Source organism: Quercus lobata, chromosome 5, assembly GCF_001633185.2.
Source record: "Quercus lobata isolate SW786 chromosome 5, ValleyOak3.0 Primary Assembly, whole genome shotgun sequence".
NCBI classification, from domain to species: Eukaryota; Viridiplantae; Streptophyta; class Magnoliopsida; order Fagales; family Fagaceae; genus Quercus; species Quercus lobata.
The window spans coordinates 75312930-75332109 of NC_044908.1; the positions used below are offsets into that span (position 1 = coordinate 75312930).

At 36.6% G+C, this 19180-nt stretch overlaps 1 protein-coding gene and 1 pseudogene across 3 annotated transcripts; both read right to left on the bottom strand.

The window, feature by feature from the left end:
- Positions 1-1260: 1260 nt before the first annotated feature.
- On the bottom strand, positions 1261-6068 carry LOC115988508 (probable UDP-3-O-acylglucosamine N-acyltransferase 2, mitochondrial). Of its 2 annotated transcripts, XM_031112081.1 has the most exons (10): positions 5679-6067; positions 4785-4992; positions 3580-3656; positions 3039-3088; positions 2852-2916; positions 2672-2723; positions 2526-2596; positions 2306-2372; positions 1791-1862; positions 1261-1520 (listed from the first exon to the last, which is right to left on the bottom strand). In XM_031112081.1, the coding sequence occupies exons 1-10, from the start codon at positions 5836-5838 to the stop codon at positions 1452-1454; spliced, it is 891 nt and encodes a 296-aa protein (XP_030967941.1). In that variant the 5' UTR covers positions 5839-6067; the 3' UTR covers positions 1261-1451. The 2 variants fall into 2 exon arrangements, with proteins under 2 accessions (XP_030967941.1, XP_030967942.1); XM_031112082.1 differs by lacking the exons at positions 1261-1520; positions 1791-1862 and adding an exon at positions 1869-2163 and having other exon boundaries at positions 5679-6068.
- A 7356-nt stretch (positions 6069-13424) lies between these two features.
- Positions 13425-15984, bottom strand: LOC115991131 (annotated as a pseudogene). The gene is made up of 6 exons (XR_004092171.1): positions 15975-15984; positions 14836-14957; positions 14435-14645; positions 14077-14314; positions 13801-13927; positions 13425-13664 (listed from the first exon to the last, which is right to left on the bottom strand). The product of XR_004092171.1 is annotated as a cysteine-rich receptor-like protein kinase 10 (transcript).
- Between the last annotated feature and the right edge of the window lie 3196 nt (positions 15985-19180).

Below are 19180 nucleotides of genomic sequence, written 5' to 3' on the forward strand. Positions count from 1 at the left end.
CAATTGCTTGGAACATGAAAGGCTTTATTTAATTATCTTTTCCAGGTGAAAATGTTTCGAAGGTTTTACCATAATTGATTATGAATTCTTTCTTCTGGTAACAGGCTTCTTTTACGTCAATTAGAGGTAGCCAAGCTCGAGCAATACCAATCTTAAGCTTTCCGAAATCCAAATGCAAAATATTTGATTAGATTTCGACCATTCTATAACATCTTTACTCAAAATTTTCTTTAAGGTAATTAGGAGGTAAGACAGCCATTAAGCTCAACTATCCTTGTAAAGTAAGCAAAGGATTTGCTCAAATGTTAGAAAGTTAGTTGTAGCATGCGAAACTACAGAGCAATAGTGTGAATCCAATCTTGCATAGCAACAAAGCATTCCAATTTTTTTCAAAAAAACAAATGCTTATTCTGCAAATTGGTTAAATAATAAATACACGTCAAAAGATCCCATATTGGGAGTCAAAACTCGGCTTTAAAGTTATAATAAGCACAAAGTACATGAAATTTGTTCTTGCAAATTGGGATTCGAATGTACTATTAAGTGGCAGGGGAAGCAATAAATTCATATTCAATTGGGAGATTCGATTTTACATGAAAATTATGAGCTAAAGAAAGAACTATTTGGCATCCATTTGCTTAGGAAAGGATAAGTTGAAAGGAAGAAGAAGAGGCAATAAAAGCAAACTAAAGAACAAGCAAAAGATCTTTTTTTTCTTTTTTTTCTTTTTTCTTTTTTCCTTTTAAGCTACACCAATTAATAAGGTAAGGCCGGGAGCAATCCTATTCTGCATGCAATTCTTTTTCGTCATAGTAGCAGAGAGACTATTTTTTCCCTCTACTTTTCTCTTAGGTATTTGGTTAGCAAGAAAAGTTTGTAGGAAATATTTTTAACTTTTTCTTGATGCACAATTTTGTTTACAAATGCGGAAGATTTGAAGAAAACCATTCCTTGCAAGAACGTAGTTAATGGTTTGTTCCACACTTTTTCTTGCTAACCAAAGGAATAGAAAATTTTGAAAAACAGTGAAGTTTTTCTTTTCCTTTTATTGTCAATCATTTGGAGGCTTAACACAAACAGATTTTCTACCCCTAATATGGATCCTTTTCTGCAGGCACCCATTGAATTTTTCTAGCAGCTGCCTTGTGCTTGTCCCAAGCCCAAATTCAAAACTAGCTTGCTCCCCAACTCAATGAAGAAGTTTGAGTCCTGAACCTACCATAAACCCTAGACTTTATGATGCCGGGGGATCCATTCAAGTTGTAGTTTCCATAAACTCAAAGTTACTATAAAATTTGCCACAGATCTAGATTCAATGCCAAGTACAGTTCTTTACCACTAAGCAAGGAAGTGCCTAACAAGCTAGACATCTATTAGGAGTCGGACAACCTTTGTGGCATCCAGTTGGGTCTCAGACCGAATCCAGAACAGCATATCATTAGACGTCCTACTTAAGGAACCCTTTTCTTTGAAGTCTGGAATTGGGTAGCAACTTGTCTTCGCCACTCACGAATTGGAACCTGCATAGCAACCAAAAGAAATGTAAAACAAATCCATATATTGTAGCTCCAAATTTCCAGTCAGTCAGCACCAACAAGTTTGGCTGACATGCTCAGTCATCCAATCGCGGAATGGGTAATACTTGTTGCATACAGGCTGTTATACAGTTTTACACACCCTATTTTAGAACTGTGTAAAAAAGTGTAACAGTTCGTGTATAATAAACACAACCTTCACGGAACACATCAAAATAACAAACAAATTAAAGAACATAATAATACAATCCTTACAGCTGGGAAGCCACCATAATCTCCAGGTTCTTTGATATCCTTGGTGACACAGCTAATAGCAGCAAGCCGGACCTGCAACTCCATGTGAATGGATATCTTGTTTTCAACCCAATATTTTTACTCTCTAGTTGATGAAATGCAGCCCCATAGTAATTCTAAATATATTATGGTTGAAGCCATGTGCACTCCATATGAACAAATTGTAAGAGCACAGAAGCACATTTTAAGTATGCGGGCGAAAGATGAATGTTTCAGGGTTTTATGAATTCACTTCAGAGTTCAAACGAGTGCAGAAAAGGGAGTAAAAAACTAGTAAACCACAGCTTGGATGTGAAAGTTCTAAAGCCAGATCAAAGTTAAATAGTCTCCTCTCCTGACAATATTTCCAATAAAATCAGATGTGAAAATATTTTAAATGGTTTATACATTATCACTACATTATGCTACAAAGACAGCCTTCTTTTAATTACAAAATTGATTCCTTTTATACTATCTAGCCAAAAAAAAGTTTATACCTTTGATACAATGGAAACATGATCCCGAACAGCTACCCTTCCCCCCAAAGTTACGTAGTCTCCTATCCTGAAAAGAACATACAAGACAAAGTTGTAAATCTTAATTCTTGGAAAATTAACTTCTCCAAGTACTTATAAAGGGAAAGTTGGTTGAAGCTATTATACTAGGAACTTGATAAATAAATGAACAATTGAAAAATATTGATTAAAAGTAACCTACGTCACTGAACCCGCAATCCCAACTTGTCCACAAAGCATACAACTTCTCCCAATAACTACATTATGACCAATCTGCAATGCCAACAAGACTACAAATCACAAATTCCAGAATTAATTGAATACCAATCAAGAAGGCAAAAAACCAACCTGAACTAAATTATCTATCTTTGAGTGATCCCCAATTACTGTATCTCTCCAACTGCATAACCAAATAGGCGGTGGAATTATTACTCCAGCCTACAGCTTCAAGTTCAAACTGATACAGAAAATATGTATATGCACATGAACACACTACAAATGACACTCAAAAGCCATTACATGTCTCACCTCCCCCTGTCAATGCATGTATTTGCACCAATCTCCACATTGTTCCCTATCCTAGCATTCAGCATCTGAGAAGAAAAAACATGATATCTAAAATAGGGTACTTTATTGCTGATCCAAGAAGGAACAAGAATACCCAAAGAAGACAATATAACAAGTTAGGTTATAAAAAAACTTTAGTACCACCAACCTGAGGCTTCTTCAACATGTTCCCATTCTCATCCACAAAAAACCCAAACCCTGCAGGTCAACAATGTGGCACTTACTATCAGAATATAGAAATGGATTTATAATAAAAGCTCAATTTCACATTGAAAATAGTGTTGTTACCACAATAAATAACTCCTATAATTAAAGAAGTATAAAGGTGAGGAAAAAATATTGGTATGTTGAAGGTTTAGTGTTGGGCCATTATTTAAAATTTAAGATTAGGGACTTCAAGCAAGGAGCATTACAAGCAGCATAGGTGGCAAGAATTGAATAACAGGTAGCACCTAGCAGAACAGATGAAAAATTAAGATATTCTACACTATTCCTCAGTAACCACCTGTACCATGATACATATCAATGGTTCAGTACCAAGTCTGAAAAGTCATTTATCAAAAAAAAAAAAAGTCTGAAAAGTCAATCACTTGATACATATCACAGTCAGTAATATGCAAGGGAGAAAATTTGATATCAGTTAATACAAAGATGACTAATGAACCAAGCTGATAGTTATCAAGCCTTACCATCTTGACCAATGCAAACTCCATTGTGGATTACACACAAATCACCTACAGTGCAATTAGTGAGTACAACATTATACCTGGAAAAAACACAGTAGTTTTGTTAAATGCCTATTAGGATAAATGTTTTTTTTTATAAGTAGAAGCCATATTAGTATAAATGTAAATGATTTATGAACTTAAATTTGATAAATTGAGCCGTATGTATACATGATACACGTGTATGCTCTTGCATTCACACATGCACACACCTAAAGAGTGCAGGAATAACAATGATCAGGCTTAGTGTCACAACCAAGGAAAACCACTCATAGCTACATTTGTGTTATACCCCAAGAAGACTAGTCAAGTTACAATTGGAGGATCTACTAATCGTTTATATAGCCTACATTAATGTAGCACACTTACAATTTGGGACTCAACACACATCCGTGCAACGCATATTATCATGCAATTTAATCAAATCCAAACAACCTAGCATATCACATTCAGGATTGCTGAAAACAAATCTGACATTTAAGCTACCAGTCTACCATCATACACAAATTAATAGTCACCACTCAAACAAGCATAAGCACCTAACCAGCAAGTTAAGTTGCTTCATTCTTCACCTTTTTTTTTACAAGTATTCTTCACTCTGTTCATGTGTAAGACCAATTTTATTATTTTCCAATATTTTACAGATGAGAAGGGCACCAACAAAAAAAAAAAAAAAAATGTTGGAGCACAAAAGTTGCTGCCCAATATTTCCAGATTATAATTTAAAGAATCAAACATTTTAAAATGTCCTCCTTTTTTTGTTTGATAAGTAACATGTTAAAATGTTCTTGTTGTTCTGTATTTTCTAGGAAAAGGCAATAAACCTACAGGAACTTTCATGATATTTCAAAAAATTCAGGGCTTTTAAGGAACTTAACCTTAATCAAGAAACCAAATCCATTAATTAAATACAAGAAAAGGGGTGAGGGAACGACTAATCAACACATTTTACTCTGCTTATCCATAGTGTGTCACTACATAATAAATCCCTTAGGAATTTTTTATTTTATTTTTAACTTTATTCTTTGTGCACATAGGCTTCAGTGAAACTGAAAAGACAAATGAGCAGTGAAGACTACCATACGATATAAAGATCACAGTAACACCACATTGGAATTATACCATATTAGTTGCACTATCTCTGTTGCTGCATAAAGAAGAAACTTCACCCTATTTTTGTCAATTGGCCGATTGTAACAGAAGGTCCAATAACAGTTCCTGATCCAATATGAACATATGCACCAACAACAGATTTTGGATGAACTATGGCACCCATCTCTATTAGTGCTGTTGGGTCAATGCAAGCTGACTTGTGGAAAGTTCCACCTCCATTATGCCATCTTTGAAACTCTTGGTAACGTACTCCAGCACCATCCTCTAATCTTAGAATTCAAGGCATGTGAGTATGTGACACAGTGACAAATGTAAGTCATTGAAGTAAAACCACATGAACTTCAATAATGTATGCTTATAAAATTCTTTTTAAAAATCAAAATAACTCTAAGCCCAAAAAACAAAGAAAATTTAATAAGGACAGTTGACATCATACTGAAATGAAAACATTGCAAATAAACTTCATAACCCATGTCAACAAAGCAACATAGTCTTTTGAATTTCAGTAAAAATCAATCATCATTCATTAAAAGGACCTCAAGCTAAACTATTATTACATTACAATATATAAAACATTTGCATTTACTGGGGAGGTTTTTAACACAAAATAAAATGTGGTCAGCACCTAGCATCTCAATGATCTCATAGTAACTGTAATGCACTCAGAAATATTAGACTACGCACTGTGCTTAATGTCTTTGGACAATGCCTAAGCTCACTTCTCAACAAGCCTTCACCATGAGTATTTCCTTTTTTTTTTCTTTATACAATTCATACACGCATTCATTATAAGCTCAGTCAACAAAAACACATATCAAGCATCTACGTGGTATATAGCAAGACATGTACTAGTCTCTAACCGGGTTTACTCTCACAGATATTTTCACAAACAGTTCTAGTGCAAAAAAAATAAATAAAACACTTCAACCTCATGGTTCAACAAGACGCACCAGAAGTATCAGAGGAATCACCAGACCCAGTTTGGCCAGCGCCAACAGAGAAGCTGCAACGACTAGTGCCATTAGTCCACGGAGATAAAGCACGGATACAGTCCATTTTGTTCAAGGACACGAGGTGAGACATTGCTAATTTTTTAACAGTGAGTGCCATGGCTGAGAGAAGAATGGGTCTAATTACGTTGTTTTATGTACTTGTGTTATGTAAAATATGTAATGTGAGTTGAAACTTGAAAGTTGAATTTCCGTTTGGGAAATGGGAAAGAAGGTGCCTCGGGTTGTCTGCTTCTGAACTCTGAAGATTCAGGTACGGACAGAGACAGAGAGGCAGTCTCGTTATTCCAACTAGGTAATAAGGGTAGTTCGGTCTACCGGGTGATAATGTATTTGACGGAAGGTTGTTGCACACGAGTGCTTCCATCAGGCGTATAATTATAAAGTATTTTGGTCATTAAGGGTGGGGTTTGGATTGGCACGCGCGTTGTTTTTTTTTTTTTTTTTTAAAGTCATAGTTATTGGCTTTCGAGAGACAAAATTTACCGTTTATAAACTGTGTATATACTTTTTTTTTATATTGTGCATGTACTATTCATGTATTTAAAAATGAATCTCACGGTATTATTTACATATTTAAAAATTATTTTACTACAGTATTTTCAATTTTCAGTTTTCAGTTTCAGTAACAATAAGTTCAATCCAAACGTAACCCAAGATCTTTGGAATTTATTTCATTTCAGTACATTTATTTGCTGTTATTTTATTTGCCAAACAGAATGGGACTGCAGGTTACAAGAGCCTCGTTGGTTTTTAACTGATTCAAAATGAAATAGTTTTGGAAACCATTGACTTTAATTGCAACATTCTTAAATAATTGAAGCCCATCCCATTTATTCATCTTCATAGCAAAACTATAAGATACACCAAACATACAGCGGATTTGGATAGAGGTTCGAACTGAATGAACTACTGGGCACTCTAAACATATTGAATTTCTATTCCATAAGCAAATGTCATATGCAACCATAACTCAATTTTTTAAGACTTCATCACTTGATAAACAGAGACTTAAGTTGGAAATATAACTATCGAGGGTCTAATTCAGTAATGGATGCTTCATTAACAGACCATGGCATTGACTTGCTTGTAGATTGATCTGATGATTCCAGGCCCTTTGTAAGGTTGAATTTAATCAACCATGTGTTGGCTTTATTCCGTGACAAATTTGCTTGTAATATAGCACTTAGAAACCCTGTATTTAGGTGGAAATCATGTAAGGGTAGTGTGTGAGAGAGTGTGAAGAAATGCTCAAGACAGTGCAGTGAAGCAGAGACTCGCGGCTAGGACTCGCGACTTGCAAGCCGCCAAAAGTCGCACACGTGTAGAGCATGCAGGGGAGCTGAACAGTCATGCCAACTGGAGCACTACAGGACAAAAATCCAGACTGGCCATTCAGCTATCTCGCAGCTTGAACTCGCGACTCAGTCAAGTCGCGAGGTCAAGTCGTCAGCCAACCCTGTTTTGGGAAAAACTGACTCTTCGCATTCCATTATCACACCAGTATAAATACCCCTCATTCCCACAAAATATGTGGACCTATTAGAAAGAAAAACCCTAAGAGAGGTTTCTTCAAAACACCCACCCAATTAGAGAGAGCTACTCATTCTTAGAGAGAAACCTTTGTAGTCTCTTCTCATTCCCTCTCTCATTGTCATACCTATTGAGAGGAGATTTCTATCCAAACACTACCCACACCCATTTAGAGTGTTGAGTGGCTTTTGGAGTTTTGGGAAGCATTGGAAGATGCCAAGGATGGCGGATGCTATGGTCTAGTAGCGGAATCCGGTAAGCTAGAAAAGAAAAAGGTTCGGCGCAACCTCGTTGAAGTAAGAAGCTTAGAGGGCTTAGGTACATCGGGTAGATTAGGCTTGGAGGGTCTATTGCTGTCCATGTATCCCAACTTTATTTTCTAGTGGATTGTTTACCGCTTGGAGGGCGGCGGAGAGGTTTTACGCCGAGGGATTCGGATTCCTCTTTGATAACACATCGCGTGTTGTCTTTGTGTTTGCATCTTCCTTCATCTCTATCTTTGCCTTTTTATTATCTGCTGTGAATTGTGTTTTGTTTCGGCTTAGATAGTTTTTACCAATTTCATATTATAGCATATGTTAAGTTTCCGCACACTAGTTGTTTGACATATTACTTGAATTGGTTAAGTTGTAATTTGGGGGTCTAAACGTTCAAGGGTGTTTTATACACGTTTTTGAACTTTCAATTGGTATCAGAGCGGGTACACTTGTTGTGGTTTAAATACCTAAGTGTGATCCTTGACCCCTTGTGTTTATTTGCCATGGATTGTGCTTTATATGACTCTTTGCATGATTTGGTTGGTGATGAATGTAACATGCCACATGTTTGTGATAATGCCTCTATGAGTGTTAATCCTCATAAGTGTGATGACATGTTATTTGAATCAATGGGTGTTGTTGACAAACTCTTGAAGAAAAATGCTAAGAAGTTTCAAAAGAATTTGAGCAAGTTATTTTGTGAAAATGATGATTTGATTGCTAAGCTCAATAAATCCAACAAATTGATTGAGAAATATAAAAAACTTGCTGAAATTTCTCTTGAAAAGCTGAAAGAGTTTGAACGTTTGAATATAGACTTGGATGCTAAACTTGTTTTGTCTAACAAACTTGTTGATAATCTTAAATGTGAAAATGAATCTCTTAAGATGCATATCAAGTATTTGATTGCTGAACCTATTGTTAAAAAGGATGAAAATATTTGTTGCAATCATGTTGTGGTACCCGATTTTGTGCCTAGTGTGTGTTCTACCTTAAAGGACAAATCGGTGTACATTCCTCCACATAAAAGAAATCAAAAGGTGAAGGAGAAAGGCTGTTAAGTCAAAGCTTTCGTTTAGGTCTCAACCTAAGGTTTTGAATGGATCTAAGTTTGTTCCAACTTGCCACCATTGCGGTGTGATTGGTCATATAAGACCTCAATGTCATAAGTTGAAGAGGGAACAAAACCATGTTGCTAGATCTCTTCCCAAAAAGCCTGGTGGACCTAAACACATTGTCTGTCACCATTGTGGTGCCTTTGGTCATCTAAGACCTCAATGCTCTAAGTTTCATACTTTTAAAAGAATCAAAAGAAAAGAAAAACTTGAGCTTTTTGGAAGTTGTGATAAAAAGAGTAAACCGGTTTTGAGTGAAAATAACATGTTGTTAAAGAAAATGTTTAATGTTCTTAACTCTTTGACTATGTGCATCTCCGGTTCTCATTCTTTCAACCCTCGTCTCACTTCTCTTGAGACACTCATTCCAAACAATCGTTCCGTTTGGATGAGGAAGGGTTCATATGGTTGAGCTTGTGCTCTTTTTGGTCCTTGATCTAATTCTTTCGATCTTTGTAGGACCCTTCTTGCATTAAATGTCATATCATCATGCATTTTGTGCATCTTGCATTTATTTGTATGCATTGTTTTGTTCTTGATCTTACTTTTATGTTTCTGCTTTGTGTGAGTAAAAAAAAAAAAAAATTCAAAACCACATAAAAAGTGAAAAATTCAAAAAGTTTGATCGTATATGTTTGAGCACATATCACATGTGAGTTTGGCCTTGTACCTTTGTACAAATGGCTTTGTGCATTTACGAGCTTAGCTTGTTAGTTTTTGTACTTATATCTTTGTGGGAAAAAATCTTGACATCTTTGTGTGATTGTTGTAAATCGATCTTCAAGCTTGTCATGAATGATTAGTCAATAGTCATGTTGGTTTTGATACATGCGTAGACTTGTGCTTATATCTCTTCCCAATCTTTTATTTTTATTGCTTAAAGAGCTCAATAAATGTAAATCTCAAAATGAAAAGAGATAATGAGCTGCAAAAGCCGTCACACATACTAGTATTCGACTAGGAAAAAGGGAAAGCGACTTAAATGAAATTGTATGATGCCCAAAAAGCCAAAGGCTTGTTCATCAAATTGAAATATCACAAATTTTAGGCATCGATCTCAAAATGAGATGTTTTGATTCAAAATGATCAAATGTTATGAATTGTAAAGAAGCCAAATGAAAAGCTTCATCATATATAATCATTTTCTTGTGGGAGGTCATATATGTTCATTTTTATAATTGAGATAGACCACTTGACTTAGCACTAGTTGTGTATGACTTGATTGAATTGATCATTGAAGCTTCACTCTAGACTAAGGACTATTCCACATTTGATACACACACACAACACACTTGCCTAATGTTCAATGAATGTCTTATTCATTTGTTAGATTGTACTTGTCTAAATGTGATGTATGTGTGCTCAATCATATATGGTTCAATCCAAAAAGATTTTTGATCATTTTATATGTTTTTGGAAGTGATTTTTATCACTCTTTGAGTTCATGTTTAGTGTTTACTATGTTTTTCATTGTTTAAACATGTTTTGTTTTGAAAAACAGGTGTCAGAGTTTTTCGCGGCTCAGCTGGCGACTCGCCAATCACGAAACCCCAGTCGCGAGCTCATCCAGAAGCTTTTGGCGACTCACTCGTGGCTTGCTCGCAGCTCACTCGCGACTCGCGAAAATTTTCGCGGCTGAAACTCGCGGCTCGCAGCTTGCTTGCAACTCACTCGCGACTCGCGAAAATTTTCGCGACTGAACCTCGCGACTCGCCCAGTCGCGAATCGCCCAGAAACAGCTTTTTAAAGGGCTTTTTGTGGGAAACTTGTTTTAAACCTCTCCCATCCTCTCTAAAACCCCTCTTTCAATATTTTTACATCAAAACCCAACCAATTTGAATGGTTTTTTAATCCATTAACATCTCTAAGGTAATTATAAACTCTTTTCATTGATTTTGATCCTTAGATTATGTTTTGGAGAGTTTTGTGCTCTTGGTTGGGATTTTCATCATAGGGGTTGGGAAAACTTATTTTTTTGTCAATTTTCTTCATGGGATTGGTTTCTTTTGTTGATATGCATTAGATGTTGGCCCCTTGTGGCAGAAAGAACATGTATTAAGGGTGGATTTCATGATGTTCATGCATTGTTTCACACTTTTGTTCATAGTGTGCATTCTAGGTGTTTGATAAAATGCCTCTTAGACATTTTCTCGCTTGTTTGGACTCCGATGAGTACCAAACTTTGGGGTTTCTCATGTTCCCTCATTAGGAACATGTTTGATTCATTGGTTGTGTATTTTAACACACTTTGCCCCACATGTGCATTTTTTATGCATTAGTCATGCATGCTCTTAGCCACCTCTTGCACACACCTTTGCTACCCTTGTCATGCATTGGTCTTTACCTTATTTCTTCATCCTAGCATGTCATATTTACCTTATGCTTTGTAGCATGTTACTTTGTCTTAGGTTTGAGCTTCATTTTCTCATTCATCTTGCACCCCTCATGCATCATTATCATTGTTCGTTCATTCATCTCTTGCCCTCTTTTCTCCTTGACCCTTTGTCTATTCCTGACAAAAAGGGGGAGAGTATACTCTAGAGAGTATTCCGGAGTGTTTTTGTCATTTCTATATGACTCTTGTTATGACTCTTGTGCACATCCTTAGGGGGAGAGATTTTCCATAGTGGAGATGCATATACCAAGGGGGAGAAGACATTGTGTTAACTAGAAAACTTTGTTCTGCTTGTTTTCTTGTTGACTTTATGGTGCTTTGAGTTATGCTTTGTTGTTCTCATTGCATCATGTTTGTGCTTTGGACATGCATATATCTCTATGCTATTGTGCTTTTTTGAATGCATGTTCGGATGATCATTTGCTTTGCTATGTGATCATTGTAGTCATTTATATATGACTGTTTTGGTGTATGATCAAGTTGCTCACATGTTTTACATCATGTTTACTTTTGATCACTATTTACTTGTTACATTATACTTGTCCTTTTATTACTTGCTTTACCTTGAGGGTCTAATGTGTTTTGTGCAAGTATTTCAGGTTACAAGTATATATGTTCCAAGTGCATCACAGCCTCTCATCACTTTGAAGGGGAGAAACTTTAAGCACTTTTAATTTATATTGTTTAAGTTTATATTCAGTATTTTGTGCTTTGTACCCATGTTGCTTTTGTAAGCTTTTAGGGTTTATTTCTTGTAGGCTTTATGGTTTGTACCATACTTTATGCAGCCTCTATGTTTTTGTTAAATCAGTACCTCTATCCAAATGTCATGCATTTTCTGGTTAAGTACTGTCACTCTTGTGCCCTTGTAGGATTGTTCCTAGATGCATATACTTAGTGTATTGTGCATTGGTTGAGTGTAAAACATGCAAGTGACTTGCATTGAGCTTGTTTACTTGTTTGTTCAAGTGTTCATTCCAAGTGTGAATGAGCATTGTGGTCACTACCTTGTAGTGATTACTTTGTTGATCTAGCCATGGTTTGTTTCTTAACTCCATCTTTGCTTGATCACATATTGCCTGTTTCATATGCATTTCATGCTTTTCTACATACAATGATTATGGTGTATTGTTGTGTTTCAGGAAATTTATGGTCATATGATTCAAGAGCTTCACAGTTTCTAGATTTAGGTGTGAGTGAGTTTTGCCATTGTTCCTAAACTCACGTTTAAGCCTAGAGTCTGTTTTAGGGTGTTTTGTCACGGAATAGCCAAAGGGGGAGATTGTAAGGTTGAATTTAATCAACCATGTGTTGGCTTTATTCCGTGACAAATTTGCTTGTAATATAGCACTTAGAAACCCTGTATTTAGGTGGGAATCATGTAAGGGTAGTGTGTGAGAGAGTGTGAAGAAATGCTCAAGAAAGTGCAGTGAAGCAGAAACTCCCAGCTAGGACTCGCGACTTGCAAGCCGCCAAAAGTCGCACACGTGCAGAGCATGCAGGGGAGCTGAACAGTCATGCCAGCTGGAGCACTACAGGACAAAAATCTAGACTGGCCATTCAGCTATCTCGCGGCTTGAACTCGCGACTCAGTCAAGTCGCGAGGTCAAGTCGCCAGCCAACCCTGTTTTGGGAAAAACTGACTCTTCGCATTCCATTATCACACCAATATAAATACCCCTCATTCCCACAAAATATGTGGGCCTATTAGAAAAAAAAACCCTAAGAGAGGTTTCTTTAAAACACCCACCCAATTAGAGAGAGCTACTCATTCTTAGAGAGAAACCTTTGTAGTCTCTTCTCATTCCCTCTCTCATTGTCATACCTATTGAAAGGAGATTTCTATCCAAACACTACCCACACCCATTTAGAGTGTTGAGTGTTTTTTGGAGCTTTGGGAAGCATTGGAAGATGCCAAGGATGGCGGATGCTATGGCCTAGTAGCGGAATCCGGTAAGCTAGAAAAGAAAAAGATTCAGCGCAACCTCGTTGGAGCAAGAAGCTTGGAGGGCTTAGGTACATCGGGTAGATTAGGCTTGGAGGGTCTATTGCTGTCCATGTATCCCAACTTTATTTTCTAGTGGATTGTTTACCACTTGGAGGGCGGCGAAGAGGTTTTACGCCGAGAGCTTCGGTTTCCTCTTCGATAACACATCGCGTGTTGTCTTTGTGTTTGCATCTTCCTTCCTCTTTATCTTTGCCTTTTTATTATCTGCTATGGATTGTGTTTTGTTTCGGCTTAGATAGTTTTTACCAATTTCATATTATAGCATATGTTAAGTTTCCGCACACTAGTTGTTTGACATATTGCTTGAATTGGTTAAGTTGTAATTTGGGGGTCTAAACGTTCAAGGGTGTTTTATACACGTTTTTGAACTTTCACCCTTTATTGGGTGGTTTGTGTCTGTTTTGGGAAAAATGCTGGCTGTTGAGGTGCTTGCAGTGAAACTGAGCTGCTTGTAAGTGTGAGACCTATCGTTGCCATGGTGGGTCTGTCAGCTGGATCTTCTTGAACACATAATAAACCAACATGGATGCATCTCATGACTTCATCTCTAGAAAAGGAATCTCCCAAAGCTGGATCCAACAATTCCAAAGGCCTACCATCCCTCCAATGTATCCAAACCTGCATCAATTCATCATGTTGTGTTCAGAATGCCACACTTCTCTTCTAAGCAACTTGGAGAAGATGATATAGACATTAAATGGGAAAATATTTACATCAATTTCACACTTACATAACTCAAGAGGTCCTCACTAACTTCTGATTCATAGAAATTACTGTTCTTCTTGCTAGTGATAATCTCTAGAACCAAGACACCAAAGCTATACACATCCGACTTTAAAGAGAATTCTCCGTGCATTGCATACTCTGGAGACATATAACCACTACAATACAAGACATCACCAAGAACATAACAGAGTTAATAAGAAGTCAATAACCTTATTCTCACAAGTCTAATTATTTAAGTTGAGTTCATAGCTGCCTCCTGACTGGTTTTCAGAAATGACGTAATGCAAAAAATTTCAGAACTTACTATGTTCCCACAATTCTACTTGCGTTTCCTTGAGTTTGATCAACTCCAAATATCCTTGCCATGCCAAAATCTAAAATTTTTGGGTTCATATCTGCATCCAACAATACATTGCTAACTTTGAGATCGTGATGTATAATTCGAAGTCGAGAATCTTCATGTAGATATTGGATTCCTCGAGCAATCCCGCCTATTATCTTGTAACGTCTTGACCAATCCAGTAGTCCCTCTTTTTTTGGGTCTACAAGTTCATCAAAAATTACTTCATGTTAGGAACAAAAGCTTAAACAAATGATTCTTGATTACTACTTTGTTATCATAATGACATAAGACTATTAAACATATGTTCAAATGGACAGACCATATAGAATATAGTCAAGACTCTTGTTGGGCACATATTCATAAACAAGTATCTTTTCTTCTCCTTGCAAGCAAAAACCCAATAGCCTTGCTAAATTTCTGTGTTGAAGTTGGGCTACCACTACAACCTCATTCTTAAATTGTTCTGCACCCTGTCCTGAGCTTTTTGATAACCTCTTCACAGCTATTTCTTGTCCATTAGGAAGTGTTCCCTGAGAATATAATTTAACCAATCCTTAGAATAGTTTGGATTATATAATTTGAAAATTTCCAACATCAAAATCTTGTGAACTTTAAATTACTCACATTTTTTTGTGTTTAATTTGTTATGCTCAACTAGTACTGCCCTGTAATATAGCATGGTAATAAAAATAAAATAAGTGAAGTATTCTAATTGCATACCTTGTAAACCTGACCAAATCATCCTTCACCAAGCTTGTGATCCTCTGAGAATTTGTTTGTGACACTTTCAATTGTAACAAAATCAAATTGCAAGGACTCTACAGTTGTAATGTCATTGGCAGCTACAAATGCAAAGAATATACGTGAGATATTACACTCCAAAAAGCATTGTATGCGGACAAGAGGACATAAAAGACTGCATATATCCAATTTACTTATTCATTACCATTTTCTCCGTCTACAGCATTGTACTTCTTTCCTCTCCTAATTAGGAAACAGCAGCCCACAATGAATAGAACCACAGAGGCAGAAATTGGAGCAACGATGGCGACTATTTTTTATGTTGACAGTTTGCTTTTATCTGCATAAACAACATCGTATATTACACTCGGTACAGCTCAAATTCATTGTTGATTACCATATGTTTCAGACATGCTCAACAATACAATGGTCAGAGATGATAAGCACTTTCTTGAAAATGATTAAGTACGCGTTTAGATTGCGTCTGCATTTCAACTCTTTTTTTCTTTTTTTTTGAGAAGCGTGTTTTTGTGGCTTTATGTCATACCAGTGGGTCCTGTGTACTATTCACGTGACTCACAAATCCCTTTTTTCTTTAACTTTTTCATTAAAAATGAGTTCTGCCACATTATTCACACATTTAAAAATTATTTTGCTACAGTATTTTCGCTTTTCAGCAAAATAAGCGGTATTCAAACGGACCCTAAGTATCACTGTATAATTGAGAGTCATAGTGATCATTTTTTTTTTTTTTTTAAATCCTACTTTCTTCGGTTAAATTTACATAAGAAATAAATGGTCACAATAATGATTGAGTGACTAGATTCACAATTTCTTATCAGCTTAAATTTCTAAAATATGTGGTAGTTTATCACAATATGAGAGCAGCTAGGAGCATATATTCCTATCCCCTCCCTCCTATTTAAGTAACATGTGGGCACACACATTTTGTTTTTTTTTTTTTTAAAGGTAAATCAAGTTGTGCACTACAGAACAGAGGAAATGGTCTAAAAGACCATCAACCACATAAACGCATAAAAGGAATGTGTTTATGGTTGAGATACAAATTTTTACTAGTTTACATCTAGGCTCACCACTTACATAACTTTTTTACTTACCAATAGCCATTTACTTAGGCCTCGTCAATGGGCCGGGCTGGGCTGGTCCAACCCATTTTTACTTGGCCCATGGGTCTAATGGGCTGGGCTTAACGGGTTGTTGACTAGTCAATGGGCTGGGTCGGGCTGGGCTGGATGGAAAACCCTAGCCCATGGCCCTACCCATGGGCAATGCCCATTTGGGTTTTAGCAGGCTGGGCTAGTGAGGTGGGTTTAATGGGCTACCTATGGGCATTTTTAACAGGTCTTCAATGGGGTTATAAAAATTTAACCAAAAAAATTATAATTATATATTATTACAAACTATCAAATTGAACAATTAAATCTACTAAAAAGATTCTATTAAAAAAAATACTAAGACATACCTCTTAATCAGGTTACACATTGGGCTTTAATCAGGTTACTTAAATCCCCAGGAATAACGCCCTCATTACTCCCTCGTCTCCTTAAATCCTCATCAGTTTCTTTTTGATTCCTTTCCAAACTATCACCTTCCAAATTGGGCTTAGGTGTTTCCTTTTCAGTGGGTGCAGATTTAACTTCATCTATTTTAATGCGTACATTAAATTCCTCCGCAAAATCCGCTTCAGCCACTACCTTCGACGTCTCCACCGAAACAGACGGTTCAGCATGCTCCACCGCTGTTCGTGAAGTGACCGCTCCGCCCCCCTTTCCTACTGGTTGTGGCTTCTTTTTCCTTGCTTCATAAAATCCAGGCACACGAACCATTGATTTTTTTGTGAGGACTGCCGCAGTGGTTCGTATCCACGACTCGTACTCCTTATCTTCATCCTTGAGGCTTCCATCGCTCTCTATCCACCGATCACAGTCTTTATCATAGTGATTTAAACACCCACACCAATAACATATGTTAGGCAGCCTCTCATACCTGAACGAGACCCACCCTTCTTCCCCCTCATCGAAGGATATGAGTCTACCTCTACAAAGAGGAAGAGAAGCATCAATAATGACTCGTACTCTCATAAAACTTCCACCCATCATATTTGAGAAGTCTGTCGTCTTGTCAACAATTCCTGCATTGCCACATAATTCTTCTGCAACTTCTCGCGTCATGAAAGGTGCTGGAATGTCATGAATCTGTATCCATATAGCTACCTAGTTGAACACTAGCTCCCAAACAGGTATTTTCTTATCGTAGCGCTGCAGTAGGACTATGTGCCTATCAAAGCTCCACGGTTCCGCCACAAAAATCCTGTCTACTTCCTCCTTTTCCGTGAAAACAAATAGCATTACATGATCGCCCACATTTCGGACTTCAAACCCACGTTTTGATCTCCATAACGGGTTGTATGTGCGTATGATTGCGTCTATACTCAGAGCACGTTTTGTTAAAAACTTCGCTGCAATAAACTCGTTCAAGCTCCTATCTTTACGAAGATGAACTCCGCCACCTTCTCTCTCATTCAGTGAGAGGTTATTCCAATGCTTCGTAAGGCTTTCCATCATAAACTCACTGCACTCACTCTCTTGTTTCCCCACCCCCGAGAAGAAACAAACAACCCCCAAGCCTATAGATAACCTTGTTATCGTAGGGACCTTACATCTTACTAGAAGGGACACTCAATTCTACTGCCTAAGAGAAGCTCGGTGGACAAAGCTTTCTTAGCTACAGAGAAACTATTTTTACTGCCTCTCTATTATTCTAATTCCATCAGGTTGATTGAAAAAAGGACGTGTTGAATACTAGTAAATGTTTATTGCTCTAAATTTGGCACAGGAAACATTAGACTAATACAACGCCGATATCCTTTCAATTGTTTTTCATGCTGTAAATGTTTATTTCTCAAGCAAAATAAGTATACTATCAACTGCATCATCAAAAATTAAGATTTCAGTTGGTATATTTTAAACATTCTATGTGATTTTGTCGTAGGAAATGAATGGTGAAGATGCAAATTTTTTGCTTCCTTAACTCTTCATTCACAACAATCTTCACAAAGTATTTCATAATAGTTGAGGTGACATCTTATTAATATTAGATGATAAAGTGGTATTAACAGTGGATTTAGCTGAAAACTAATAAAAACCTAATAACTCAATTGAAAACTGTTATGTATTTATATATAGCATAAGTGCATAGCTCGTTATGATCTTTGTATGTACGACAAGGGGTTTGCTATGGGGAAAACTCGCATGTACTCTTGAGGATAATGAAATGATGTTTTCTCCTTTCATATTCATAATTGACCTCACCACAAATTTAGTTATGAATCCTACCATGAATGTAAGAGAAAGGAACACCATCCATAGTGCTTCAAGAGTACCTAATGACCTATTTGGATTAAGGGGAAAGGAAGGGGGAGTAAGGAAGAGTAGAGTAGAGTTGACCAAAAATTAGGCTAATTTCCAGTCAACTCAACTCTACTCTCTCTACTCCTTAATCCAAACAGACCAAGTACTACTCGAGTTAGCCAACCAATCTTTCCATGTCAAAAGGGATTTTTTTTTTTTTTCATTTTTTATTACTCTATATTAAAACATTACGATATTTTTAAAGACCAAGAATTTTTTTTTTTTTTAGAAGAAGAGGAAGAAGAAAAAGACCAATATAAATACTTATATTAGATTAATATTTCGAAGATTTTTAAAGACCAAGATTAATACTTATATTAGATTAATTTTTCGCTAATATTTCACACGGTATACTATTACTATGCCGTACATGTGAAGCAAGAAGTCAACCAAGTTAATCCAGCAACTTCAATATTTCTGTGTCCTTACATTAGAGGGGTCAAGACCCCGGGGCATCAGGGGAAAATAATACTACATATATAAATAAAATAAAATAAATAAAGGTGAAGAAAATCGTTCAGATAATGACTGGAGAGGAAAATGGAGACAACATATAGGACGGGGACAAAATGGGCTTCTGCCCTTTTTGGGCAAATTAATTAGCCTTTTGCCCTTCTTCCCAAACTAAATAGGGAAATACCCCTCTTTTGAAAATTGAGTTTCTCAAAATCAAGTTTAAAAAAAAAAAATTCTAGAGCCCTATAGTGACGTTTTTAAGGACCTATAGTGACATTTTAAGAACCTATAGTGACGTTTTATAACTTGATATCCATAAAATCGAGTTATAGGCAATAAAATTGTCTATAACTCGATTTCATGGATATCAAGTTACAAAACGCCACTATAGGTCTTTATAAACGTCACTATAGGTCTTTGAAAACGTCACTATAGGG

What these genes read in the sequence shown, in the direction of transcription:
- LOC115988508 (XM_031112081.1), bottom strand. Translation starts at nt 5,838, where the DNA reads ATGGCACTCACTGTTAAAAAATTAGCAATGTCTCACCTCGTGTCCTTG. An exon ending in ATGTTTCCATTGTATCAAAG is followed by an intron (nt 1,863 to 2,305) that starts GTATAAACTTTT and finishes ATGGAGTTGCAG; the next exon opens with GTCCGGCTTGCTGCTATTAG. An exon ending in ATTATGGTGGCTTCCCAGCT is followed by an intron (nt 1,521 to 1,790) that starts GTAAGGATTGTA and finishes GTTGCTATGCAG; the next exon opens with GTTCCAATTCGTGAGTGGCG.